This window comes from Gossypium hirsutum, chromosome D13, assembly GCF_007990345.1.
Source record: "Gossypium hirsutum isolate 1008001.06 chromosome D13, Gossypium_hirsutum_v2.1, whole genome shotgun sequence".
NCBI lineage: Eukaryota > Viridiplantae > Streptophyta > Magnoliopsida > Malvales > Malvaceae > Gossypium > Gossypium hirsutum.
In genome coordinates this window covers 39,082,720-39,110,195 of record NC_053449.1, presented here as the reverse complement: position 1 = coordinate 39,110,195, position 27,476 = coordinate 39,082,720, and the positions used below count along the sequence as shown (strand labels likewise).

General features: G+C 32.7%; 2 protein-coding genes and 1 long non-coding RNA gene across 11 annotated transcripts; 1 reads left to right on the top strand and 2 right to left on the bottom strand.

The window, feature by feature from the left end:
* The first annotated feature begins 13,880 nt into the window (after positions 1-13,880).
* Positions 13,881-17,904, top strand: LOC107918386 (cell division cycle protein 123 homolog). Of its 9 annotated transcripts, none has more exons than XR_005922682.1 (4): positions 13,881-14,060; positions 15,497-16,087; positions 16,195-16,476; positions 17,127-17,904. XR_005922682.1 is itself a non-coding variant. In XM_016847944.2 (4 exons), the coding sequence occupies exons 2-3, from the start codon at positions 15,499-15,501 to the stop codon at positions 16,465-16,467; spliced, it is 837 nt and encodes a 278-aa protein (XP_016703433.1). In that variant the 5' UTR covers positions 13,881-14,060; positions 15,497-15,498; the 3' UTR covers positions 16,468-16,476; positions 16,663-17,904. The 9 variants fall into 9 exon arrangements, 7 of the variants coding, with proteins under 7 accessions (XP_016703433.1, XP_016703431.1, XP_016703430.1 ...); XM_016847944.2 differs by having other exon boundaries at positions 15,497-16,062; positions 16,663-17,904; XM_041108719.1 differs by having other exon boundaries at positions 13,898-14,060; positions 15,480-16,062.
* LOC107918388 (uncharacterized) lies at positions 16,846-18,640 on the bottom strand. Its single transcript, XR_001690082.2, has 2 exons — positions 17,995-18,640; positions 16,846-17,465 (listed from the first exon to the last, which is right to left on the bottom strand). It is a non-coding gene; the product is annotated as an uncharacterized lncRNA (long non-coding RNA).
* Positions 18,641-21,309: 2,669 nt separating this feature from the next.
* LOC107920668 (exopolyphosphatase) lies at positions 21,310-25,091 on the bottom strand. The gene is made up of 7 exons (XM_016850483.2): positions 23,925-25,091; positions 23,360-23,533; positions 23,050-23,091; positions 22,882-22,959; positions 22,681-22,800; positions 21,786-21,890; positions 21,310-21,685 (listed from the first exon to the last, which is right to left on the bottom strand). Exons 1-7 carry the CDS (start codon positions 24,999-25,001, stop codon positions 21,608-21,610), a joined length of 1,674 nt encoding a protein of 557 aa, XP_016705972.1. The 5' UTR covers positions 25,002-25,091; the 3' UTR covers positions 21,310-21,607.
* Positions 25,092-27,476: the final 2,385 nt, after the last annotated feature.

The following is a 27,476-nucleotide window of genomic DNA, read 5'->3' as shown; positions in this document are numbered from 1 at the left end:
GTTGTTATTGTTCGAAGTTTATTAAGGCTTCAACACTAATGTGCTACAATGCCTTCTTGCTTGGCTAGCTTTTCTGAAGAAACATTTAGTAAGGTTGCCCCCCACTGTAAACCTCAAAGTTCAATCCATTGGGGCGCAAAATTTATACCATCATTCTCCCACTGTAACCCAAAGCTAGAAATATATGGCTTTTTCTCGATCCTTTCCTATCACAATTCAAGGATACATGATCTAAATCTCTCTGGTCCCTTACACTATTCCCAGGGTATCGTACCAGAGGCACATGCATAGATGAAGGCTTTCTTCTCTGAAGAAACCTCTTCCTATTGTCTGGTGATCATTGCTTGCTTGTTTATTTAAGCTTTGTCATCATCATGTCATTTTTTCAATCAATTTTTTTAACAGCAAAATCCAAAGAGAAAGTCCTAATTTAGCCTCTTCTTTTTCAGATTTCCAACCTTTAAACATGGTGCGTTCTAAACAATAGTCCTGTTTCAGGTTCCTGTACTATTTAGAAACTTCTAGAGTAATATGTCAAACTTCCATTGTAAAAGTTTTATTAGTCCATTAATCATTATTACAATGCAACATGCTTGCAAAAAAGGGTATAACAATGAATGAGAATACAATTGGTTTTGAGCATAGCTTGAAAGGAATAAATCATCAAAAATAGTAAATAAGGATAACAAAGAAATTGATTGGGAATGTGTATCTTGGAAAAGAATGAAGTATTCCAAGAATAACAAATATAAAAATTGGATGCCCCAGATATCACAGCTTGAGCTTCTCTATACAAACTTTCTGGCGACCATTCTGAGTTAGACATGTGTTTAGGAGATCCACAGTACTCTGCCAATGCCTCAAGATGTTGCCTACCCTTTCCTGATAATTCAGGTATAACAAGATCACCACATGCCCCAATATGGTTAGAATTCGAGTTGCTCTGATCACCTCATGCCCCATTCTGATCAATATTTGAGCCGCCCTTTTCGGGTTTTCAACTCAAATCCCCTTTGGTCCCAATGTGCCCTTTGCGGGTTTTCACTTTGGCCTCTCCATTTTCCTTTTCCTTTTTCTTTTTATCACTTTCATTTTTTTATTCTGATTTTGACCCTTTTTTTTGAATCTGAACTCATAGGATTAGGTATGTCCTTGTTATCCCTTCTGATCGACGCTTTTCCAGATAATGCCTTCAACATAAGGTCCTTCCCAACTTGGGATAAAGTTCTTTTTGTATGGGAAGGATCTTAGGAGTTCTCTAGGGCGGATCCTTTTTTTTTGTGAGCTCGCATCATTTGCTTTTGGCGCATTTGACCATGATGGATAACTTTGAACATTCCTCTTCAATCAGAATTGGATCCAAAAACTCAGAGAAAGAATCTTTTCTTCAATAGGCGAAACCGCGATGGGCCCAAGAGAAAGGTATTGCCCCGGTAGAGTTTTTTTTTGGGGGCAATATGACATTAATCGTGAACAGACTGTAAACTTTTGATATTGTGCTATTGTTCAAATTTAGTACATTGTCAGATATGATCCTTTTGACGTTCCATACTGACATATGATTTTCACGAATTTGCTAACTGTCGACTTTGTGACATTGGCATATGAAGCAGCTTCCACCCATTTAGTAAAGTAATTGACGACCACAAAGATGAATCGATGACCATCAGACTCTTTTGGCGAGATCGACCAAATGACCTTCATGCCCCACATAAGGAGAAGTCATGTATCCCAATGATTCTTTATAGGGTAAGATCCGTCTCTCGACTTGTTCTACCATTCTTAACAAGTCTGGAAATAGGCTACAATCTATGTCATCTTCAAGGTCCTCAGATCCCTCTAAACACATATCTCACTCAAAAGAAGGTTCGAAATCTGTAGTAATGTCACTCATGTCATTGATATCCGGGGACCCATAGTAAATACCAAAGACTTTACAAAGGAATATATGAATTTATGAATAATTATTTATACAATATGATCATGAATGAATGAAAGAATGATTGTGGAAGAAAATCCAAAAGAATGAAAGATAATTATTCAAAAAGAATGAAAAATATTGGCTCAAAAATAAATGCAAAGATATATTTTATTAGAATAATGACGTTCAGACAAGAGCCTTTTTCACAAAGGAATTTCTATCATTTTTAGGCTAAAAATAACAAAAATGTTCTGAACATTACTCTAAATAAGCTCTAAAAACTATAGGAATTTCTTTCGCAGTCCAATTGTTTAGAACACTCCAGATTTATAAGGGCGGATATCTAACAAGGTCCCTTTTCATTTGTGTCCTCATATATGTCATTGACGTGAACACTTCCCATCATTATGTGCATATTTTTCTCCTCTTTAATTTCCTCACAAAGCTTCATCTGATTTTCGTCCATCATGCCCTGAATCAAGACCTTGAATTTCACACTCTCTTGGGTCTCGTGTCCCTTCTCGTGATGAAACTCACAATGGTTCCTTGTCTTTCAATGGTTTCCTCCTGAATCAGAAATAACTAATCCCATTCCTGCCCTCACGTCTACCCCCTTATCAATATGATTGGGTAGTGGATTTTCTACGCTAGACGAGTCATCAAATCTGACAACACCCATGTTAATGAGTCTTTCAACTAGTTTCTTGAAGGCAGTGCAGTTCTCTATTGAGTGCCCCGTAATTCCTACGTGGTATTCACACTGAGCATTTGCGTTATACCATTTAGGAAATGGAGGCAACATTGGTTTCTAGTAGAAATGGGACACCACATGCGCATTAAATAGGCTTTGATATAGCTCGCTATATGACATCGGTATAGGTGTGAACTGAGACTTTTCTGTATTTGCCTTCGTGTAAGATTCTCGCTTTAAAGGACTCTGATGGCTGGTGGTTTCTGTCTTTCACCAGTCTACAGAGATTGGTTTTGAGTGGCCCTTGTTATATCGGCCTGCATTATCCCCCTTATTCCCCTTTCACTTTGGGGCCATTATAGTATCTGAGTATTCTACCCTCGCCTGTTTTATTTCTGCTGGATTATCAAGAGCAATAGGATTGACTAAATTGTTCATCAGATTGGATCTTAAGCCTATCGGGCGATTCATTGGTGTTAAGGTATTGGTCTGATATTGCTGGGATTTAATAGTAAGGGGTGCCCCTTGTGGGTGCATACCTGGCTGGACACTTATCAGGATAAAATTTTAGGGATAAATAGGGTCTTCGTTATCCTCCCCAAAGTGGACCACTAGGCTTTCCTCTCTTTCTAACCCTCTAGCCAATAACTGGGTTAACTGGTTTATCACATTGCTTTGGAATTCTAGCATCTGATCCTTCATATTTTGTTGAAATTTGGTCAATTGCTCTAGCATCTGTACTTGCATCTGCTCTATTCTCTCCAATCTTTGATCCATGCCTCTTGACTTTGTTTGGGTACTGTAACAGTGTTTCGTTGGTTAGTTAGTTTCCAGATTAACTTGAATGATTTTAATCGATTAGGCTCTTTTAGTTGACTTTAATGTTTATGATGTCATGTAATGCGAATGCATGCAATGAATGCATAAAGAGATGTTGATTCTGATTCAATTCCATTTAGAAAACTTTACTAGAAAACAAATCTCTTTACATAAAATAGATATTTATACGGCCTTGCCCTCATAGGCAGAGATATTCGATCCTCTTCTTCATTCGAGCGTTAAGATAAATCTCACGAACTCTTCAAAAAACGTCTCTTCTATCTCCTTTTTGCTCAATCCAGGCCATAACTTGTTGCTCACTCATCCTCGTGATGCTTGTTGGCTTCTCTTTAAGAAGGTTCAACAGCTCTCGAATAATCGTTGACATCTTAAATCCTTGGGCAACGGAGCCATAGTCGTGTAGTCCTCCATTAAATTATCATCATTCTCTTATCATGTGTTCTTGGACCATATTCGGACAACCATATTGTCATCCACTTTATCAAGAAACTCATTTTCTTATGACAAGCTCTCTATTTAGCAACTGAACGTGAATCAACACCTCTTTTTAAGATGCAAATGCAATGCAATCATAATAAAAACAACATAAAAAAACAAGTTAGTACAAAGTAAAAGCAAATGAATAAAGTATCTACTCGGGAAACCACTAGGGTTTGGTGTAATTATTCCTAAGGTGGGCAAGTAGTGTTCACTATATGTAGTTTGGCTCTAAGGTAAGGGTACCTGAACTAGCAGATTCCTCGATCCTTACCCATTATAAGCTCATACGGACCAAGTTCAGTTCAGGGGAATACATTTCCCTATGGCTGCACGGAGATGAAAATCTCACGAAGACATAGGTACGGATGTATCCCGAAAGCAATCCGCTATCCTGCACGGAGGTGAAGACCTCACGACGGAAATAGCTTCTCACTCCCACTTAAAATGATATAATCGAGTGGTTATGTAATGCAATATGCAGAAACATCAAAATTCAAACCAATAAAGTAATTACAAACCGAAGTAATTATAATCGTAACAAAAATGGACAAAATACAACAAAATGATCGTAAATTTAAACCAAGTTTTCGGGTGATCTCTAGGTATTCGGTGTGATTCTACCTAGGGTAGGCTCCTAAGGCTCATTATATGCGGTTCGGTTCTAAAGTAAGGGTACCCGAACCAGCAGATGCCTCGATCTTCACCCATTATAGGCTCATATAGATCAAGTTCGATTCAGGGGAACACATTTTCCCTATGACTATACGGAGATGATAATCTCACGAAGGCATAGGTACCGATGTATTCCGAAAGCGATCCACTATCCAATACGGAGGTGAAAACCTCACGAAGGAATAGTTTCTCACTCCCACTTAAAAGGGTAAAATTATTCAACTCATGTAACGAATAATGCAAAGATCAATTAAGCAAGAAAATGAATGAATGCACAATGATCTCATGATTTTTTTAAAAAAAAATTATTTTCTCGACAATAAGATAGAAATTAATCAACTTTGTGGTTCGACTCTCATATGTGTCCCCAGTGGAGTTGTCAAGCTGTCGAAACCATTTTTTTGAAAAATAAAATTTTAGGTTGTCGACTTTAAAATATGAAAATTGGGAGTCGCCACCAATCTTTTATTGAGGTGTGATTGGATCACCTAAAAAAACGGCTTTGGTCTACGAGTTTTAGAAAAACGAATCCGGGAGTCGGTTACGTACGAGGAAGGATTAGCACCTTCGTAACGCCCAAAATTGGTACCTAGTTAATTAATTAGTGTCTTAATGTCGAAAATATGAAAAATATAATCCTTAGCAAAAACTTAAAAACGTTACTTATTAAGACCCTTATCATTTCGGAGAAAGAAAATGTCACACCAAATGCGTTAGGGCACAACATTCTAATTTCCTCAAAAATGAATTAGTCTAAAACTCATGTAATACAAATTTAAAAGAATATTCATTTGTTTAAGATTTAAGAAATCGCAACCCAATATGTTAGGGCACAATTCCTCAAAATCCCAAACTTGAAATATTTCCTTTATTTATTTTTTTTCAAAAAATCTTTGTCTCGAGAAATCAATAAGTCACATCCAATACGTTAGGATACAACATATTTAACTCCCCAACAACAAGCTTTTTATTTTATATATTTTTTATTAATGAGAAACCCTCGATCGTTGGATTTAACGAAGAAAATCAAAACCCAATACGTTAGGGCTCAATTTCCTTGAAAATCCTAAATACGAGTGTTATCTCAAATTTGAAAATTTTAAAATCGAAAAAAAAATGATGTGATGCTACATTAAATATAAAATATAATAATAAATACAATAATGACATAGAAATAAACGAAATTAATGTACATAAACAACGACATGTAAAATATCAAATGAATATAAATGAAAACATAAATCAATAAGCAAATGAAGGAAATAAACAAAAAAATATAAAGAGAAAAAGGTACAAAATATATATACATTTGAAACTATGAAGAATAAAAGACATAAAGATAATTTACTCATAAAATTTTGGGTTATAGAACTTATATATATAATACATAATGCATTTATGAAAACAAGGAAAATATAAATATATACATATAAAATATATTCATGCATTTACAAAAAAATGAAATATATAAGTATAATATAAAAACATGGAAAATATTTATAATAAGCTTTAAATGGAGTATAAATATATGTGTATATATTACAAAACTGTATAAACATATAAAAATCATAGAAAATGGGCAAACATATAAATATTATGAAATATAAATGTGTATATATATGTATAAAAAAAGCTATGAAAATATAATAATAATAATAAAGTATGTATATAATATGTATATATATTAAAATGTTTAAAATATATATGTATATATATTAACATGCATATGCACACATATATGTAGGTATAATAATATATAATATAATAATAATAATAAAATTAATAAAATAGACTAAAAACCTAAAATGAAAGATTAATGATTAAATTGAAAATCAACAGAATTAAAAAAGATGAAGGGTCCAATTAAAAGGCGTGAATAACTCATAGGGCTCGAATGGAAAAATATCTCCATCCTTTGAAACGCGTCATTTTATTAGGGCTAAATAAAATAAATAAATAAAATTCGCAGTGGTATCACCTTCTCCCTTTTTTAAAATTGTAAATAAGTAAAAAATAATCGAAAAAGAAAAAAAAACAGAAAACAGTAAGCTACCTTTAAAAAACTGTCAATCGTTCTCCCTTTTTTATTGATTCTTTTCTCTTTTTTTACAATGAAGGGAGATGCCTCTATTTATAGCTGAGTCTCCCCAAATCCAACGGTACAGATCAATTACATCAACGGCGAAGATTAAAGGGTATCTACAAATTAAATCTCTAAGATTACAAAATCATATCTTCTAAGATTGCATATATCATATCTAAGATTGCATATATCATATCTAAGATTGCATATCATATCTAAGATGGCATATCCTCGAAGATTATGTTTCCATATGTGAGTCCGGGCTAAAATTGGGTATTACAGCAACATTTTATCTTTTGATCTTTGGACCTATAATTTAGCATGCTTTACACACTATTTAGTAATATTATTACTAACTATAATTTTAAGTCATACACAATGAAATTACCTAAACATCTAAACTCAAAAACATTATAACTTAAAGCTTGTAGGGCTGAAACTGAATTTCCAAGGCTTTTAACACTTGCTTAAGCAAAGAAAAAATACAAACAAATGCATGTAATTATTCCCGATAACGATCAAATTATATAGTAGATTCAAAGTTAGAACAGAAAAAAGTGAAAGGAACTCAAAAATAGTACCTCAAAGGAACTAGGATAGGAGTCAAATGGAGTCTCCCCTACTTCAATAGCATCAATCCCCATTCAATTTATATATCCCTGACTATATATAAATAAAGAACACTAGTCAAGTAATTAAACAGATCAAAAACTGCAAACAAGCTATAAATGATAAAAATTGCAAACCAATCAATCTAGGAAGAAGGAGATTTAATTTATTGACCTGAAATCCAGCTGTCTTCTCAAAGGTAATAATCTTATGAACAAATCCAAAAGCTGAAAATACCTGCATTATGAAGTCCTTTAGAAAGATGAATGGAAAACAAATCAAGTAAAAGGACTCCAAAAAGTTATTACAACCTATAATTTCCACTAACAAATCTAGTTCATTGATATTTTGCTTTAGGTATAATTTCCACTAACATTCAAGAATCAGCACTTAATGGCTAAAATTATTCCAAAAGCTATACATTCCAACAATCTCTTAGGAGAAACATGATGCTGTTCTAATAACCATAAGAAATTAGAAGAAAATGTGTTCATAGACCATAGTGTAGAAAACATTCACAAGAATTAACTGTAAAATGACAACAATAATCTACAACATGCATCTCATATGAAAATATTAACGTTTAGACAGGTAATTGATCAAAGCTTCATGATATCAGGTGAATGTCAATGCCTAAATGTTTAACTTAGGTACTTCTTTTCCAGTCATAAGTGGACTAAAATTGCTAAGTGAAGATGTGAACTCAAGTAACTAGTAACTTACAAAGTAAACTTTACTCAAAAGGGGTTGCCAGCTCTCGAATTGCTCTCTCAATTCTTCTATAGAGAGACTCAATCCTTCAAGTGCCTTACCAAGCACTTTATCAGAAGTAATTTCTGAATCAATAACTGCGCTAAGAATTGGCTTTAACAACTTTAGTATCTCTTCTGCTCTCTGGTAAAACTTCTGAACTGGTTCTGAGTTAATGTTCTCAAAAGGTGACAAATTTAAAAATAAGGAAATGTTACCGAAAAGTGCTTTTAACAAAGAAATCTCCATATGATCTGGGTAACAAAAAAATTCAGAGAGATCACACATAAAAAGGAGTAGGAGAAAAACTATAAGAATAATAATAAGCAAACAAAATATGCAAGTATTTTTGTCGTGAAACAACAAGGAGAAAACTTTGGGCCTAATTACTTTAGTTTAACAACATAATTCCTTTCTCAGCATTCAATTTAACCTAAAGCAAAATATCAATGAACTAGAGCTTGGTATGAGGAAATTATTTTAAAAGAAAGAGGAAAAAAACAAAACAAGAAAAAAAATGAACCTTGGTATGAGGCCAAAGTTGATCAGGAGACACATGCATTGTACAACCTTCTTTACCCGATTCCCACTCCACAACATGGTGCTTGCTAAGACACCTGATCCAAAGCAAAACCAGAAACTCAACAATCCTATTGCCTCAATTTGAAGAAGTAACCGTAAATGGGAATGGGAAATGAGAGGAGGGGAATCGATGGAAGAGGGGAAATGGGATGGGAAATGGGAGGAGGGCACGGTGGAAGAGGGGAATCGATAGAAGAGGGGAGATGGGAATGGAGAAATTGTATTGTATTTGTGTATTTTAAAAATAAAAAAATATATGTAATGTATTTTAAAAATAAAGAAATATATGTAGTGTATTTTAAAAATAAAAAATATATGTAGTGTATTTTAAAAATAAAAAATATATGTAGTGTATTTTAAAAATAAAAAATATATGTAGTGTATTTTAAAAATAAAAAATATATGTAGTGTATTTTAAAAATAAAAAAATATATGTAGTGTATTTTAAAAATAAAAACTATATGTAGTGTATTTTAAAAATAAAAAAATATATGTAGTGTATTTTAAAAATAAAAAAAATATGTAGTATATTTTAAAAATAAAAAAAATATGTAGTGTATTTTAAAAATAAAAAATATATGTAGTGTATTTTAAAAATAAAAAAATATATATGTAGTGTATTTTAAAAATAAAAAATATATGTAGTGTATTTTAAAAATAAAAAAATATATGTAGTGTATTTTAAAAATAAAAAATATATGTAGTGTATTTTAAAAATAAAAAATATATGTAGTGTACTTTAAAAATAAAAAAATATATATGTAGTGTATTTTAAAAATAAAAAATATATGTAGTGTATTTTAAAAATAAAAAATATATGTAGTGTATTTTAAAAATAAAAAATATATGTAGTGTATTTTAAAAATAAAAATATATATGTAGTGTATTTTAAAAGTAAAAAATGTATGTTGTGTATTTTAAAAATAAAAAATATATGTAGTGTACTTTAAAAATAAAAAAAATATGTAGTGTATTTTAAAAATAAAAAATATATGTAGTGTATTTTAAAAATAAAAAATATATGTAGTGTATTTTAAAAATAAAAAAAATATATTGAGTGTATTTTAAAAATAAAAAAATATATGTAGTGTATTTGGTTTATTCGAATTACTTGAAGCATGAAGATCCAATATTTTTCTTGAAAGATACTAATTTTGAACTTAAATCATGATAATAAAAAATTATGGGATTTGTGAAACAAATTAGGGAATTACCTTTCTTGTGAAGATATAGAACAACTCCAAATGTACAGAGAACTTGAACCAGTTGAATCAAAGACTCTAGTGTATTTTAAAAATAAAAAAATAAACACAACCAAATTTAAACGAAAAAAATTACAAAGAAGAGAATTTCAAGCCAAAAAAAAGTACAATTCTTGCAGCTTTACCATAGATGACTAAAATGAAAAGAAAACAATAGTTCAAGTAAAGCTTTAAAGATGAACAAAGAAAACAATAGTTCAAGTAAAGCTTTAAAGATGAACAAATCGATTGCATAATCTTCTTGCTTACAAAAAAAAAACAGCTTTTAAGTTTTTTTTCAATAACCCAACAAAAAATAGTGAAATATTTAGCTGTTTAGAGCTCTTTAAAGATAAGGCAAACAAGAAAACCAAAAACCCAACAAAAAAAAACCAAAATGTCTTTATTCATTTTGAAAAGATAGTCATAATCAATTATCCTTTTTATATCATCGTTATTGTTTACCAGGGATCTTTGAGAATTTTTTCTTTAGTGTTCATATTATGGCTTTCATCCATTTGCGATGTATTATTCTTATTTTTATGAAAATATATTATTATATCTAATTATATATTTATGGTTTTATGTCGGTTGACATTTAAAATCAAAATAATAATATATGGTAAAGACACGAAATTTTGTGGAGGGAGATAGTACATTAGCAACAAAAGCTGTTTGGGATGATGAGCTGACGCTGATATTTTGTGAGCTTTGTGTGAATGAAGTCAATGCTGGTAATAGACCGACAACTCATCTAAACTCAAAAGGATGGGAAAATTTCATTGCTCTTTTTCAAGCAAAAACACAAAAAAATTATGGAAAACCTCAATTGAAAAATAAGTGGGATACATTAAAAAAGGAATGGAGGTTATGGAGGGAGTTGCTTAAGGAATCTACAGGTATTGGATGGTGTCCATCTAAAAAGACGGTTGATGCTACCGAAGAATGGTGGGCTGCAAAAATACAGGTTAGTGTTAACTTTATCATTATTTTAATGCATAAAGTTTATTGAAATTAATAATTTACAATTATAAAAATCTTAGTATAACGTTTAACATTTAACACGTTATGTAGGAAAATCCTGATTTTAAAGGATTTAAGAAGAAAGGAATTGAACCACTATTGAATGAGTTAATGTGGCAAATGTTTGCTAGCATTGTAGCCACTGGAGAGAACGCATGGGCACATTCATCTGGTGTTCTTCCAAGTGGGGTTCCTATGGGAAATGATGCACCTAATGAGAGTTTTGGTGATTCAGATGAACATTGTAACGAGAATGAATGTATTCCTCCTGATGAGGTACCATCAAACCCTTCTCATGAAATTCCTAATCGAAGAAAGCAAACACTTGGGGCTGTACACGGTAAAGGAAAAAAATCAAGTTCAAGTAGAAAATCATCAAGAAATACATTAACTACTCATATTGAGAAATTGTGTGAGAGTATGGCTAGTCCAAGGAAGTCAGTAAATGAAATTATTTTTCCTCACTCTCAATATACTATTTCAAATGCAATGGATGCTTTGCGTGCTTTGGGAGATGAAATTCCAAAAAAAGATGAATTGTACTATTTTGCCACCAAAATGTTCCAAATACCGGTGAAACGAGAAGTGTTTTTAAACTTAGATCCAGATGATAGGGTTTGGTGGCTTCGACGTAAGTATACTGAACAAAATCCAATTGCATCATTTTCATCCTTGGTAGCAACATCCTCATTTCCCTTCCAACCATACCATCAACCACCTCCACCATAAGCTCTTTAGAATTATTATTGTAATATACTTATACTACTTTTTTATATGTAAAACTAATGTATGATACTTTTTATGTTTGGTATTTTTATGCTATGCTTTTAATCAAGTTTCTGCGTTGTATAGAATGTCACGAAATATTAATTTATTTTCATTTGATTACTTTTTCAGGTTATGGATGAATTTAACAGTATGTATAATAGTTTTGATATGAATTATGATACTCTGAATTAAGTGAAGAAGCTCAACGAAGAATAGCCACAATTGTTACCCAAGTTGAGCACAACAATTATCATGAAGAGGAAGAATATGTTTTAAGCAGTGTATTGGTACACCATGAAACTTATTTCACTATGCAACCACGTATGGATTCAAATTATACAAGTCAAATGTGGGTGGACGAAGTATTAAATGGGCACGATGATCGTTGCATGATTAGTTTTAGGATGCCAAAAAATATATTTTACAGATTGTTGCATGATTTGCAAACAAATTATGGCTTAAAGAATGGGAAAGTATCGACGATGGAGAAGTTAGCATTATCATTGTACATTCTTGGAAATAGAGAATCAAATTCAAATGCAATAGAGTGATTTCAACGATCTGGGGAAACTGTTAGTCGAATTTTTACTGATATGTTGCATATATTTGCTCGAATGGGAATAGACACGATTAAACTCATTGAAGGTCAATTTGAGGAAGTACCGAACCATATTCGACATGATACAAGATATTTGCCTCACTTTAAGGTAAAATTTACACAATATTTATATTTTTAAAACATAAATTATTTCTAACTTTTATCTCATTACTTGTATTTATTTTAAAGGATTGTATTGGGGCCATAGATGGAACACACATAAAAGCATGCATTTCGCCTTCTTCTCAAATACCTAATATCAGACGGAAAGGTGAACCAACTCAAAATATTATGGCAGTTTGTGACTTCAACATGTGCTTTATTTTTGCATTTCCTGGTTGGGAAGGAACACATGATAGTAGAATTTTTTTGCAAGCACTTAGAAAGCAAGAGTTGAAGTTTCCACACCCTCCACCATGTTGAACTTTAATTTTTTAATTACTTTTTACATAAAAAATATTAAAATTTTTAATTTATTTTTAAACTTGATATTATGTTTTACTTTTTTGTAGGAAAATATTATCTTGTGGATTCAGGATATCCACAAATGGCAGGTTTTCTAGGTCCATATAGGGGGAAACGATATCATTTACCTGATTTTCGTCGAGGTAATCATCAAGTATCTGGAAAAAAAGAAATATTTAATCATGCCCATTCTTCGTTACGCTCTGTGATTGAACAAACATTTGGAGTGTGGAAAAAAATTTGCCAATATTAAGAGATATTCCAAGTTATTCATTCGACAATCAAGTTTTAATACTTATTGCAACAATGGTTTTGCATAATTACATTCGAAGACATGCTTGGTCAAATGATGAGGATTTTCGAGAATTTGAGAATATACCCGATATGCCAGTCTCTTCAAGCCAGTTTGAAAGAGGTGAATCAAGTTCTTCTAACAGAGAAAGTGACCTTGAAATCACGATGTTAAGGGAAACCATTGCAACTAGTTTAATGAATCCATATTTGTAAAAACATTTTGTATCATACCCTAATTTCTAGAAATAATTAAACTTGTTATGTCTTATGTTACTATATTTTTTTATTAAAAATCATCCGTTTAGATACTTCAAAATTTGATCCAAGTATAATGTTACTATTTGTGAAAATAATATTTATCATTGTTATAAAAAAATATTTAACTATAAAAAAAATTAAAAATAATTATAATTTTATCTAATAAATAATTTATTTAATTATATAATTCATTAAAATATTGGAAGATACATTTTAATATTTTCTTAATTGAATTTATAAATTCACATATTTTAATAATTTTAAAAAAGTAAAATAATTTAAATAACTTCTATTATATATCAATTCTAATCTGATGTCCTTAATAGTCATTTTTTATTCTCACATCACCGCTACAGCTGCGTTTAAATCTAAATATACACTCCACTATTGTTTCTAATCTTACCGCTACAGTATCCAATTTCACTGCTACAGTAACTAATCTCACCGCCACCGCTGTTTTTAACCTCACCAGAGGTAAACACACCGCCCATCCAAAGTAGCCCTACAGCTTTCAAACATAATATTAAATAGTTCAAAAAAAATACTAAAATGTCAAAATTAACCTTTGACCAAAAGAAAACCCAAATCGTCAGAGTCAATTGCTTGGGTTGTAATTCTAACCCAAATCGTCAGAGTCAATTGCTTGGGTTGTAATTCTAACTTAAGAAAAAGAAACTAAGAAGCCTCTGTAGACCCTTCGCCGCCTCTTGTCTGGCGCTCCTTCGGCACCTAGCCAGTACATGAAGCAGCATCCAACCATTGTTAGCTGAACACTGAGGTTTGAGGTCAGTTTTCTTCTCCTTTCTCTTTTGTTTAATGTATTTTGATTAAGTTAAACATTCTAGAATGGATGAAAATTGTGAGCGTTTTCAAGGCTTCTCTTTGATTTGATTCAGTGACTTGCATCATTTTTTATTTGATCCAGTGCTCAGCCAGTATCAGTGTTGTCAATCCTTTTAAGTCTCAACAAAGGAATCTGTCTGGTTCAGTATTGTCTAGCTTATGAGACTTTGCTTGGATTACATGTTGCTACTAAAGCTAGCTTTCTTGAATGATTTGTAGGTGTTTATAATTTTATTTTGATAATTACACTATACGAAGAGAAAAAAACAAGGGGAAAAAAAACTATAAGAAGCAGTAACGAATGAGAGAAATCAGTTAAATGCTAAAATCACTATAATTACATAATACCAAGATATTTTAGCATGTCAAAATGCCTAGTTTCAAAAGTACACAACCAACATATATCAACCTTATTTCACTAAAATGCTAACCATTGATAAATGAGAGAAATCTGTAGGATTAGGAACTCAAATTTCTTACCAGTAGGATTAGAAAAAATATTGGATGCTGAGAAAAAGGGAACAAATTAATCAGTTTATATAGTGGGCGAACGACTGACATGAGCTTGATGAACAAATTGATCTAATTTCAAACCGTTCTTCGAAATCTTAGATTCTTCTCTTTTCTCTTATTGTTTTTAGTTTTGATTTCTTTCTGATAGATTTAATTTTGATTTTTTTTTGTTTCTTCCATGAATTTGATGAACTATGGTTAAGAATTTTCCCCCTTTTTCATTTTAATGTATTTTTCTTTTAATTCAGTACCTTATCATATACATATATTCTTTTTGGTTTATTATCCATAGTCTCTTAGATTTAGATGGTTTTTTATTCATTTTTATCTGTTGAGTTGTTCGGTAAATCTTACGAACTAAGTTTAGGAAAATTTTTCCTCTAGTCAATTGGATTTGTATTTTTTTTAATTTAGATTCTTTGATTTTCTTTTTAGCATAAAATTTAGGGTTTTGTCGATATTATCTTTATTCAGGCTGCAAAATAGATTAACTAATAGAACCCTTTGGTTAATTCTTTAAGTAAGAAGTTTTGCCCAGGTAGATTATTAGCTAATCGGGAAGAAAAAGTTCGAGAAGCTTGCCTTGTGCCTTTATTAATCAAGTAATTAGAGCCTCTAGCTAATTAAAATATTTGCATCCTAAAATATGATATGATAAGAGGTCACATCTTGAGATGAAAAGAAATTATAAATGCTGCTCGGATTGGATTTTTTCCCCTTAAAATGACGTACAAAGTTAATCATTGCTTAAAGCTGTTGTGCCATGCTTGTTAAACTGTTTATGTGTCTATTAAACATGTTGTGGTTTCATATCATATCCAAAATTACCATGTCTGAAATATCTTCAGCTATTTCATTGTTGCAGCTATGAAAGAAGAAGATGTAAACAGATGCCAGATTCAAGAATGGTACCCAAGATTTAAATTAGTGTCAACTAGGACTTTCATTCATGAGCTTCCTGAATCTTTTGTCCAGTATCTACTTGATGATTCAGGACCTTTCCTCCTTCCTGTTTCAATCTCAAATGAGGATGCCTTTCCGAATAGAATTCATAATCCAGAAGAGGAGGAAGATTATCAGGTATCAGAAGGATCTGGAGATGAAGCAGAACCTTTATCGCCCCCTTCTTTCCCAGAACTTGAGTTGAAGATTAAGGAGTCAATTGAAACCCTTGGGGGTGCAATCTTTCCTAAGTTAAATTGGAGTGCGCCAAAGGACTCTGCATGGATAAGCACCTCCGGGACTCTTCGATCATCTGATTCCTTGATTCATGATCTATGTCATGCATATGATTCATGCAGTGACAAAACCTTGTCAAGGCCCCCAAATTTCTTCCTTGCCCTTCGGAAATGGTACCCAAGTTTCCAACCTGAAATGGAATTCCGTTGCTTTGTAAGGGGCCAGAAGCTTGTTGGAATTTCACAGCGGGAGGTCACTACATTTTATCCAGTTCTTTGTGAGAAGAAAAATGATCTTGAAGTTTTGATTGAAGAATTCTTTAATGGCATTGTGAGGCTGAAATTTGAATCCAATGATTACACATTTGATGTTTATGTTACACAGGATGAACGTGTAAAGGTGTTGGATTTCAATCCTTGGGGTGCTTTTACATTGCCTTTGCTGTTCACCTGGGAGGAATTGGAGCAGAAACCCAGGGAAGGAGATGATTTGGACTGTAGAATTGTAGAGAGCCGATGCGCTGTTCAGCCAGGTTTGAAGACAGCAGTTCCATATGATTACTTGGATGTTAGTGCAGGGAGTGGTTGGGACCAATTCCTGAGAAATGCTGGTGAAGAGTTGCAGCGGCAGACCAAGTCTCCTGAAGCAGGAGCCTAACAACTTCAGGTTTGAATTTTCAGAATTTTGAATTTTGATGTTGTAATTGTTACTCCTCCCAATGCATGTTAACCGAGTCAACTACATGACATAGAACCTCTATTTTGTGCTCTAATGTAGTACTTAATTTAGGGATAAAATGATTGATCTTGGAATTCTGGAACTTCTATTGTTGACGTTTGCCACTTTTTTCAGTTATGACTGGTTGTAATTAAGGAATCTCTTAAAGGTTGCATGCTTGTTGGTGAACACTGGATTTGGATGATGTGCCGATTCTTATCTCTTAATCCTTTTTAGTGAGATGATAGCCGTTCAATCAATCAGATAATATAGCGTTGAGCTGATTTGCAAAACGTCTTTATTCTAGAGCGATTCCTGTTCCTGTTTTACTCTATTCTTCGGCTTGCGTGGACTGCTTTGTTTTACATTATCTGCTTACACTGCAAGGCACATTCAGGGTTTGTTCACACAGCTTGAGGGTTGGGTGATTGATTGTTTTCTGTAGCTGCTAAGCTGTAGTTTCTGTTTAGTGTTACTTGTAGCAACATTTTACATTCTTTGGATGAATGAAATTTTACTTATCCAAAAAAACAAAAAAGTTCACAGTCAGGCTCAATTATTGAAAGGCTGCTACAAACATGTATGATTTGCTTTTGCAGATCTTTTAGTACAAGAGTCTGCAAGATCATCTCCGAATTAATCTTATTGCCACTCTGGAGTAGTTGGATATACAGGAACAAGGTCTTTGAATGTGCAGATGTCTCACCATTGCAAGCATTACATTTATCAAATGGTCTAACACAACAATGGCTAGAGGCCTTCTCAAAGCATGCTGTCACACGACCCCAGAAGACTCAAAACACCTGTGCAATCTTCTCTAGTGCATTTGCAGCAAGCTATTCCAACTGCTTACATTGCCTGGATAAAAGGGAAGGGCATGGTATCGTATGCTCTCCTCAGCTCTAATGTAGTTTTGAAGCAAAAAAGTGACTGCCTTCCTGCAAACTTCATGTTATCAGAGAGGTTTTAACAATTTTCAAACTTGGGATGCAAGTCAGGTTGATAATACTTAGAGAGAGAAAAAAAAAAAAACAAAGCTTCTGAAACTATTGCAAAAAGGCATTGGAAGTATCGGCCTTGGGTTGAGGCTATTGGAAAACTGAAAGTTTTGAGCCTTTAGGAGCTCTGGGATAATAACAGGTTGAGACTTGCAAGTGAGCAGCTGCTGCAGCAAGACGGGAAATTTCTTTTCTGTTTAATGGATGTTCTCTCTAGACATGATTGGTTTTTGTACCAAAAAGAAAAAGCAATGCTATTTTAGTCATACCCAACTAATTTGATGTCCAGTTAAAAAAATAAAATATTTGAATAATGTAATATACATATACATAAATATATTCATGTATGGGATGATAAGTTTAGCTTTCTGATGAAAAAGTCGTCATCATTATTATATTAAATAAAGAAATTAGTGTATCTCTAAAATATATAATATGGTGAATATTAAGCAAGATTTTCCGAGCTTACTGCACCAAAAGAGACAGACTTTCGTTCTGAAGCAGTTCAAGTTAATTCCTTGAAGTCCGTATTATGGGATACTTTACTGTTAGAGCAATAGCTGAGACCAAGCTAGTTTCGCAGTCGGACGTCATCTTCAGGTTTTCTTCAAAATAGTAGATAAAGACGAGCATTAACTGCTGAACCATTTGCATTCACCAGGCTTTATGTATTCTTAAGCACTCCGTTGGTCACACCATTCGCCAGAGAACTACCCAAGGCAAAAAAACCAAGGAAATTTGTTTATAAACTAGGAAGCACGGACACGGCTCATTCCTCCTCGTACCAATATTGTACGTGTGTCCAACACGGACACTCGTCGGACATGCCCGGATACATACTGGACAAGCCGGAATACATAAAAAAAAAGAGGTCGGACAGGGTCCCAACACGGTCATGACATGGGTGTCTAAAAATGGACACGTGACAGACGCAAGAAAAATAGATGGACGGCGGCTAAAATTTTCGCTTTCAAAAGTAGCAGACGAAGAGTCAGCGGCGGGAAGAAGATGATGTAAAGAAGAAATGTGAAGTTTAGAGTTTCCTATTAATGAAACCCTAAATTTTACTATCAGCCTATGTAAACGTTGAAAAAACTTAAAATTTAAAACATTAAATAGCCATCAAAATAGTAAAATAAAAACAAAAAAAAAAGCTTATTTGAGAAGTTTTCGAGTTTTGTACTTGCTTTACTGCCTTTAACGTTTCCATTTTTCACATTTTAAAAAATATTTTAAATATTTATCACTCTTATTTCTATTTTCCTACTTTCAACGAACATGGAAGTTTGAAGCAATTGAAGGTAAGTTTAATATTTTATTTTGTTTATGCTTTAAATGAGTAACATTTTCTTTTGGATAAGTTTGAATGTGTTACATTATTTTATTTGTTTAGTTACTTTTTATTTTTATTTTTTTTGTATATTTTTATATTAAATAATTGATTTGTGATGATTACTCTTGAAGTATACATTGATTTTTTTTATTAATATTTTAGGTTTTTAATTATGACATCTCAAAGTGACAGTGGAAATGTTAGTTCATCAAATAATGTTACTAATACTAGTATGTCTCAAGATGATATTAGTAACACTCCTCTTTAGAGATATATTACTAAATTACCGAAAACTGTTAAAAGGAGACAGGAATGTTAGTTTCGTGTGTAATTTTTGCAATGTTACACTTAAGGGGTCATATTCTAGGGTTAAAGCACATTTATTGAAACTAATTGGGTTAGGAATTCGAGTGTGTCCTAAAGTAACACTATAACATCTTGTTGAAATGCAAAAAATAGTTGAAGATGCGAAACTCAAGTTGCAACAAAAAATAGTCCCATTGCCACCTAGTTCTTAAACACTAGCATCTTCCTTTGGGCCAAACAGAACCCCACTTCAAGGGCATAGTTTAGGTTCTAAAAGAAGAAAAGATCCTTTAAAACAATCATTAAACCTTGCTGCTCGAGAGAATTTAGATGGTGAAATTGCTCGAATGTTTTATCCAGGTGGATTCCTTTTCATCTAGCTAGGAACTCTCATTATGTGAATGCATTCACCTTAGCTAGTAAAAATTTGATTCCGAGTTACATTCCTTTAGTGTATAATGCTTTAAGGACTACATTGTTGCAAAAAGAATGAGCAAACATAGAGAGGTTGTTACAACCTATAAAGGGAATGTGGAGGGAAAACGATATTAGTTGTGTATGTGATGGATAGATGGATGCACAAAGACGGCTATTGATTAACTTTATGGCCGTTTTTGAAGGTGGAGCCGTTTTCTTGAAAGCCGTCAATTGTGAAAAGGAGTACAATGATAAGTTTTATGTGGCAACGGGATCATTAGTAGGGACACATCCTCATATCTTTAGGACACCTTATGTGGTACATTCTCTTAATTTTGCTCTTAAAAATATACATGCTGCAAAAAACACCAAAAAGAACGAGGTTACATATGATGTTTTGTGTTGGATAAATAATGTTGGTGATGATGCCAGCTTTATAAGAAACTTCATAATGAATCACTCTATGAGGTTGGCGATATTTAATTTTTTTGTGTATTTGAAATTACTTGTCGTTGCGGATACTCAATTTGCTTCTATAATTGTGATGTTTAAAATATTCAAGCTCATTAAGCGGGGTCTCCAAAATATGGTTATTAGTAATGAATGATCTACTTATAGAGAAGATGATGTTCCCAGAGCCTCTTTGGTGAATGAAAAAATTTTGGATGACCTTTGATGTGATAATGTTGATTATATCCTTTCTTTTACTAGACCTATATATGATATGCTTCGAATTATGGACACAAATAGGTCTACTCTTCACTTAGTTTATGAGATGTGGGATGAAATGATTGAAAAAAATGAAGACAAACATTTATAGGCATGAAGGAAAGAAAGGAGACGAGAGATCAATCTTTTATAAAGTAGTATATGATATTCTTATTGATCGATGGACTAAGAGTAGTACACCACTTTATTGTATGGCTTATTCTTTAAATCCAAGGTAAATTTAGATAACATAAATTCCATTTATGCTTATTTTTATTCAAAAAAATTTAAATTTTTTTCTTTACATTGGTATAATTATAGTGATTGCCTTAATGAGATTTCAAATCGCCTTCCTCCACATAAATATGTAAAAATCTTAGAGGAAAAGAAAAAGTGCTTAATATGTATTTTCCTTCTACCGAAGAATGAAAGATGACTTTCCAAGAGTTTGTAAGATTTTCGGGAGCATTAGATTTTTGGGTTCATTTTATTCACTACAAGATAGATGACTTGGTTAGTTCATGGGGTTTCAATGCCTTTGTTCCAAAACTTAGCTTTGAAATTTCTTAGACAATCTTCTTCAACATCTTGTTGTAAGAGGAATTGGTGTACATATTCGTTTATCCATTTCATGAAGAGAAGCAATATTAATCCTCAGTGTGCTGGAAATTTAATATTTGTGCATACTAATCTTCGATTGCTTTCAAGAAATACTCTTCATTGTAAAGGAAAGAACAAGAAGTGGGATATTGGAGGTAATGTATTTAACTCATTTGAAGGAGCTAGAGTTCTTGAAGTTGCTAGTTTATATCTTGATGAACCGGATATGAAGATGGTAATTTTTGCCAATAAAGCTATAAATTACACTAGAAAATTGCTCTCTTTTTGTTTGTTTTTGTATAAGCCTTCTTAGAAATATAGGTTGAACTTCAAATTTAAATTTGATATGACATGTTTTGTCTAGTGAACTTGGAAAATGCATTACTATATTTTGTCATATTTTATGTAATGACAAAAGAGTTTAATAGAAAAAAATTGATTATATATTAATGAAAAATATCAATATTTTCATTTACATCAAGTATTTTCACATAAAATATATATATAAAAATATTTTTAATATCTTTTATTGCTGTATCCTGCCGTATCCGTGTCCTCGGGTTTTAAAAATTGCTGTGTGTCCGTGTCCATGCTTCATAGATTTATAGATATTTGGATTACCCCTCAGAACATAGCAAGTGTATTCTTCATTTCAGAGAGTCCGATTTGAACTGCTTTAGGACTCGGTCTCAATCATGAACCAACAGCAGCTCTTTAATTAGTAACTTCCTTTTGATGATTCGTTTGAACAGAATGGCGGTGCTTTAAGTTCAACAGACAATTCTTGCTTCAACACCTGAACAAGGAAGATTAACCAATGTCAGCACAAAACAAAATATCAGTTGCTTCTGTCTGCGAACATATTAATGAAATATGCAGAACTTTATACGACTTGCCTTTTTAAAATAATCTAATTCATGTGTTAGTTCTACTGCAAATTTATCAGTCACACATTGCTCGACAACTGGCTGATAATTCAGACCCCTTTCTTCCCCAATAACCTGTAAAAAACCATATTTAAGAAACATGGAACTAATATAACAAAAAAGTTAGTGTTAATTTCCGGCATCCCAAACATATTTAAGAAGCATACAAGCTATATTGATTTCACCTTTTACTTGGCATTAATATAATAAAGACGGTGAAATCAAGAAATAAAAGCAACGAGTGCCAGCAGCAAGGCTAAAAACATGTCAAAATCAGATTCCTCTACTCTCCAAATGTCCAACACACACACCCAGCATGGTGGTATTCGATCTTCTTTCCCTTTTGAAAATTCAGATTCGATCATCAGGGTAAGATAATAAGAGCTCCTGCTCCTACTCCTACTCTTATAGGGCTCCTAGAATCGTAAAACGAAAACCTGATCCTGTAGTACCAATGCAATGAAGATTGTCCAGATATCTGGCATTGGATCTAAACACACTGAGCACATTTTTCAAGTAGTTTACAGTTTTAGGGAACTTATAACTAATTTTTCCATCCCAGTGGAAACATTAAATAATATGGAATTAACCATCCTTGTAATCTTCAAATCTCAAAATAAGAGAAACTGATATATTTACCTTCCACAGTTCAATGGGAACAGGACTTAGAAAAACATATTGCTATATGCATAATTAGTATGATGTGTTACTACGATTAGAACATGATGCATCAGAGTTTTGTAAGACATAGAAAAGACTCAACTATAGACATTACTTTCCATTGTTAGCAAAGAAAAATGCTACATGAACTGCAGAGAGTGAAACAGAACATATTTAATTTCCACATCATATTTCTAGACATTACCAGCTTGAAACCTTCATGAGAATGTGAGAAATCCATTTCTCTGTAGTTTATGTATCCATTCCGATGTAACACAACAGATAAACGTATAATTGCACAAAGAACTTTGAATTTCTGCTTTGCCTGAAATAGAACATGAAAGATCATATCGAACTCTCTCAAAACCAAATGAACAATGATCACCCAGCATATAGAATAAGATACCTCTTCTAACTCATTAAAAGAAGCATCATCCAACTTGGGTAATTTCTTCCTATGGTGTCTTGTAAGAAGAGCTATTAACTGCAATCACACTAGCAGGTGATCAGAATTGAGAACATGATTAGACATCCTTATTAGGAAGCAAACAAGATTTATAGGCAGATAGCGTACCTTGACCTCCTCAGCACTATAACCACGAAGATGATTTCCATTCTATAGATAAATCATGTCAACAAGTGAAGAATAGAATGAATCAACTCTAATTTATGCATTGCAAGAAATTCGAAGACTTTTAAAATATAAACTCCTAGCTGAGTATTGATGCCATCAAGTTACTTTTTCTTTTTTGAATTTTGCCGAGCAACATAAGCATTTTTGGTTCTAAAAAGCTCAAAGAATTTGACCTTTTTGCTTATAGCAATTGATAGATAAGGTTTGTGCTTGATTATGGCAATTAGTGCAAATACAAAAGCAAACTCACCATGATAATGTGATATGACTTCTTATGGTAACCCTTTTTACCAGTGGAGAGCCCTATATTGTGAAGTAAACATGCAGCCTCAAGATTTTCCAGATCTTTTTCATCTAAATCAACAGTAAGGTTAATTCCATCGTTATCAAGCTCCTTGTATTTTCTTAAGCCTTCAAAAATCTCCTGGAAATATGAAGTTACATACAATGAAAATGAGATGATTTGTTTTTTCTCTCTTTTTGTAAGAAAAACAAAAGGCAAAATATTCAATCCCTAATTCATCAACCTTTCCTTCTTAACTTTGAAACCAAATTTTATTAGCAAGTATTGTTCCAGAAAATTGCAACATTCCTTCAAGAAAGAAGATGAAAGTGTACGTATTAGTTAGTAATTACAAACTCTTATAATTAAAAAAATGTAATTTAGTTAAATATTTAGTAGGTAAAAATGCAGGTCGATAAAATTCTCATGTATGCGTGTGTTTGAGAAGCCGAGTGTGATGAGCAGTGCTTCGATTATCCTCAAATCATGTGTAATTACAATCAAAAGTCTAAAAGAAAGAAACGGAAATCACCCTTGCAATGCTAGCAATTTCAGCAGCAGAAGTGGTTATCCTTTTGCTATTAAACCTTGTAGCAAGCCGTAAAATGGACCGAAACCGAGCGTTGGCATTCAAATCATAACCATCATCAAAGACCTTAGCTAAACTATCAGCTATCAAACCTTCTCTCAATCCATAACCAGAAACTAACATTTCTTTAATCCCAAGCAGATCAAATATCTCATCCAACAAAATCCCACCAGCAACAATGGACTCTGATCTTCTCTTAAAAAACCCATCTCTCCTTACGTTTTGTCCTTCTCCTCCCTTACATAACCTCTCAACAACACTCTTTAATTCCTCTATACTAAACTTCCAATCCCTTTTACATTCACTAAGCAAAGCTTCGTTATCAGCAAAATCTAATGCATACCCTTTGAAAACTGCTTTCTCAATGGCTCTTATCGTCCCTGATGACCCCAAAGCTATTTCAAACCCAATGTTTTTAACCTTGTCAATTAACCCAGATTCCTTAATGACATTCCTAATATACTCCCTCATATTCGAAGCTCTTTCAGCTTCTTCATCCCCGAAATTCTGTTGAGTCAAAGTAACGTGGCCAAGCTTTAAAGACAAACAAAATTCGACCTTTCCACGCAACCCAATAGCAAACTCAGTTGACCCACCTCCGATATCGATGTTCAAAATCAAATTCTCAAAAACCGGAAAAAATTGGAGAGCGCCCAGATAAGAGAATCGGGCTTCCTCTTCGCCTGATAAAACATCAACTTTGAACCCGGTGGTTTCAGAGATTGAGTGAATGAATTCGGCCTTGTTTTGGGCTTCGCGGACAGCAGATGTGGCGACGCAGCGAGTGTGGAGTAGGGGAACATTATGGGTTTGAATAAGCTTATTGAAATTCTGAAGGGATTTGATAGAGAGGTTTTGGGAATGGGTGGAGATGGTGGAAGAAGGCGAATCGCGGCCTAAAACGACATGCTCTCTGACGGTTAAAAGAGGGATAAATTTGCCTGGGAGATGAGCTTGAACTATGAGAAGCTTGAAGGCATTGGTGCCCATGTCAATGGCAGCGAAGAGAGTGTTGGCCATGGACTTTTCCTTTTTTTTTTTTTTTTGCCCTTCTTATTATGATTCTGTTTAAACAACCCAATGAGCAATGTTGCCGAACAGAGAAGGAATGAGCCTTGGGTCCTATCCTATGGAATGACTCAAAACTAGACCTGTCCATGGGTCGGGCGGCCCGTCGGACAGGTCGGGCGGCCCGGCCCGGCTCGGCCTGACGGCCCGCCCGAAATATTGGATGGTTCGGGTAAAAATATAGGTCCGAAATATGGACTTGGGCAAAAAAAGAGGCCCGTTTAAACAATGGGCCGAGCTCGGGCTCAACTTTTTTGGCCCTGGCCTGAATATAATAAATATATATTTTTATTTTTATTTTTTAATTTTAAAATACTTTAAAAATATATTTTTTTATTTTTTTATTTTTAAAATATTGTGTTTATTAAAAATCGGGCCAGGCCGGGCCGGGCTCGGGCTTATTCTTTTTTCTCGAGCCGGGCCTGAGTAAAATTTCAAGCCCATATTTCGGGCCGGGGCCGGGCCTAAGAGTCAGGCCAAAAAATTTTCCGGGCCCGGCCCAAACCTGGCCCATGAACAGGTCTACTCAAAACACCCCAAATCAATACATCCATTTCTCTTATCACTATTTAAATATAATATTTTTAATTATAGTTTTTAACTTTTAAATAATATACATAACCAAGTAAAGTATAATATTTATTTGAAGTCAACATTTTAATTTGGTGACAATCTAAGAGTTTGTATGCCTAATTATTAATTTCAAAAAAAAAATAGATAAAGCAATATGCAACAATTAAAACAATAGTTCATGATAAATATAAACTAAATTAATAAACACATTCAAAAATAAATAAAGAAATGATTAAAAAACAGTTCTAAAAGTGTTTGTTTCACACAGTATAAGCAACTTAACTTATAAGAATTATAAAAAAAAATCATAATATTACGGTACCTCATCATTTCAATCACTCTCTATTGCTATTGCTATTGCCCTTCAAATATGATTCAATATTGCATATTTAAAGAACCATTGTTTTAATGCCGCATTTTTTTTCCATATATTTCTAATTTATTAATTTAACATTAATTTTTCTTAGATGCTACTTGATTGAATATGTTTAACTTCTAAATGTTATTTATAAAGCTAAACTTAAATTTTGATTGGTATATAACTTTATATTAATTAAAGGCTAGGTTATGTTACTTTTGAAAAGTGCTTGTAAAAAGTATTGTTGAGATTTTAGTATTTAGCATTTCTATCAAAAAGTACTTTTAAGAAGATAATCTTATTTTAAACATGATATTGTAAAGTATAAAATACACATGTAAATAATATTAAAATTTATTAATATTATTATATTTTTATTGAAAAATTAAGAGAACACTAGTAATAAGTAAAAGGTGGATGAAAAATACAAGAGAATTTTCATATATTAAATTTTCACTTTCAAGGTGATTTATTTATAAGCTCATTTGCATTCAATTAAATAAATGTAAAATAAGCCTTCTTAATTACTTCATTGAAACATCTCATGGTCATAAACAAGCCAGAGAGTTTTATCTTATCACTTTAATAAGGGTTTAAAGTGGTTATGGACATCCATTATTAATGTATTTACAACACTCCCCCTTGGATGTCTTTTGAATAAAAATGTGTCTAATTAAATCTTTATTAAGAAAAACCCTATGAGATAAAAACATAATACAGGAAAAAGAGTACATAATCTCATATTACAAGCTGCCTCGTTAAAAACTTTTACCATAAAAACCCAATGAGACAAAACCTTGGTTAAAGGAAAAAAGTACAACATGTTTTAGACTCTCCCTAATGGCAACATCACATTACATATTTGAGTCGATGCTTTCAATCATGTATATACTAGTCTTTCAAACAAGAACGAATTTGTTGAACTTCTATATTACCTTTCTTCTCAATATCATGAGTGAAGAATAATTCTGGCGAAATATGTTTCGTTCTGTCATTTTTGATGTAATCACCCTTCAATTGAGCTATAAAGGATGCATTATCTTCATATAAGATAGTTGACATTTTCTCTTGTAAAGGAAAATTACATATCTTTTGGATATGTTGGATCAATAACCTTAGACAAACACTCTCAACTTGCCTTTTGCATTATTTCTGCATGATTTGAAGAGATGACAACTAATGTCTTCTTTGTTGAACGCCATGATATGATAGTACCTCCACATGTAAATAAATATCCTGTTTGAGATCGACCTTTATGTGGATTCGATAAATATTCAGCATTAGCACAACCTACTAATAGGGATTTTGAACCATTTGAATAAAATAACCCCATATCAATGACCTATCTAAGATATCTAAATAAATTTTTAATTCCATTACAATATCTACGTGTTGGAGAAGAACTAAATCTTACTAACAAGTTTACAGTGAAAGTTATATTAGGTCTTGTGCTATTTTGTAAAATACATCAATGCCCTTATGGCACTTAGATATGA

Bases quoted from the DNA above. Each gene is read 5' to 3' on its own strand.
- LOC107920668 (XM_016850483.2), bottom strand. From the start codon at position 25,001: ATGGCCAACACTCTCTTCGCTGCCATTGACATGGGCACCAATGCCTTC. The intron at 23,534-23,924 runs GTGATTTCCGTT...TCATATTTCCAG, and splicing joins AAATTGCTAGCATTGCAAGG to GAGATTTTTGAAGGCTTAAG. The intron at 22,960-23,049 runs GTACGCTATCTG...GTGTGATTGCAG, and splicing joins ATAGTGCTGAGGAGGTCAAG to TTAATAGCTCTTCTTACAAG.
- LOC107918386 (XM_016847942.2), top strand. From the start codon at position 15,499: ATGAAAGAAGAAGATGTAAACAGATGCCAGATTCAAGAATGGTACCCA.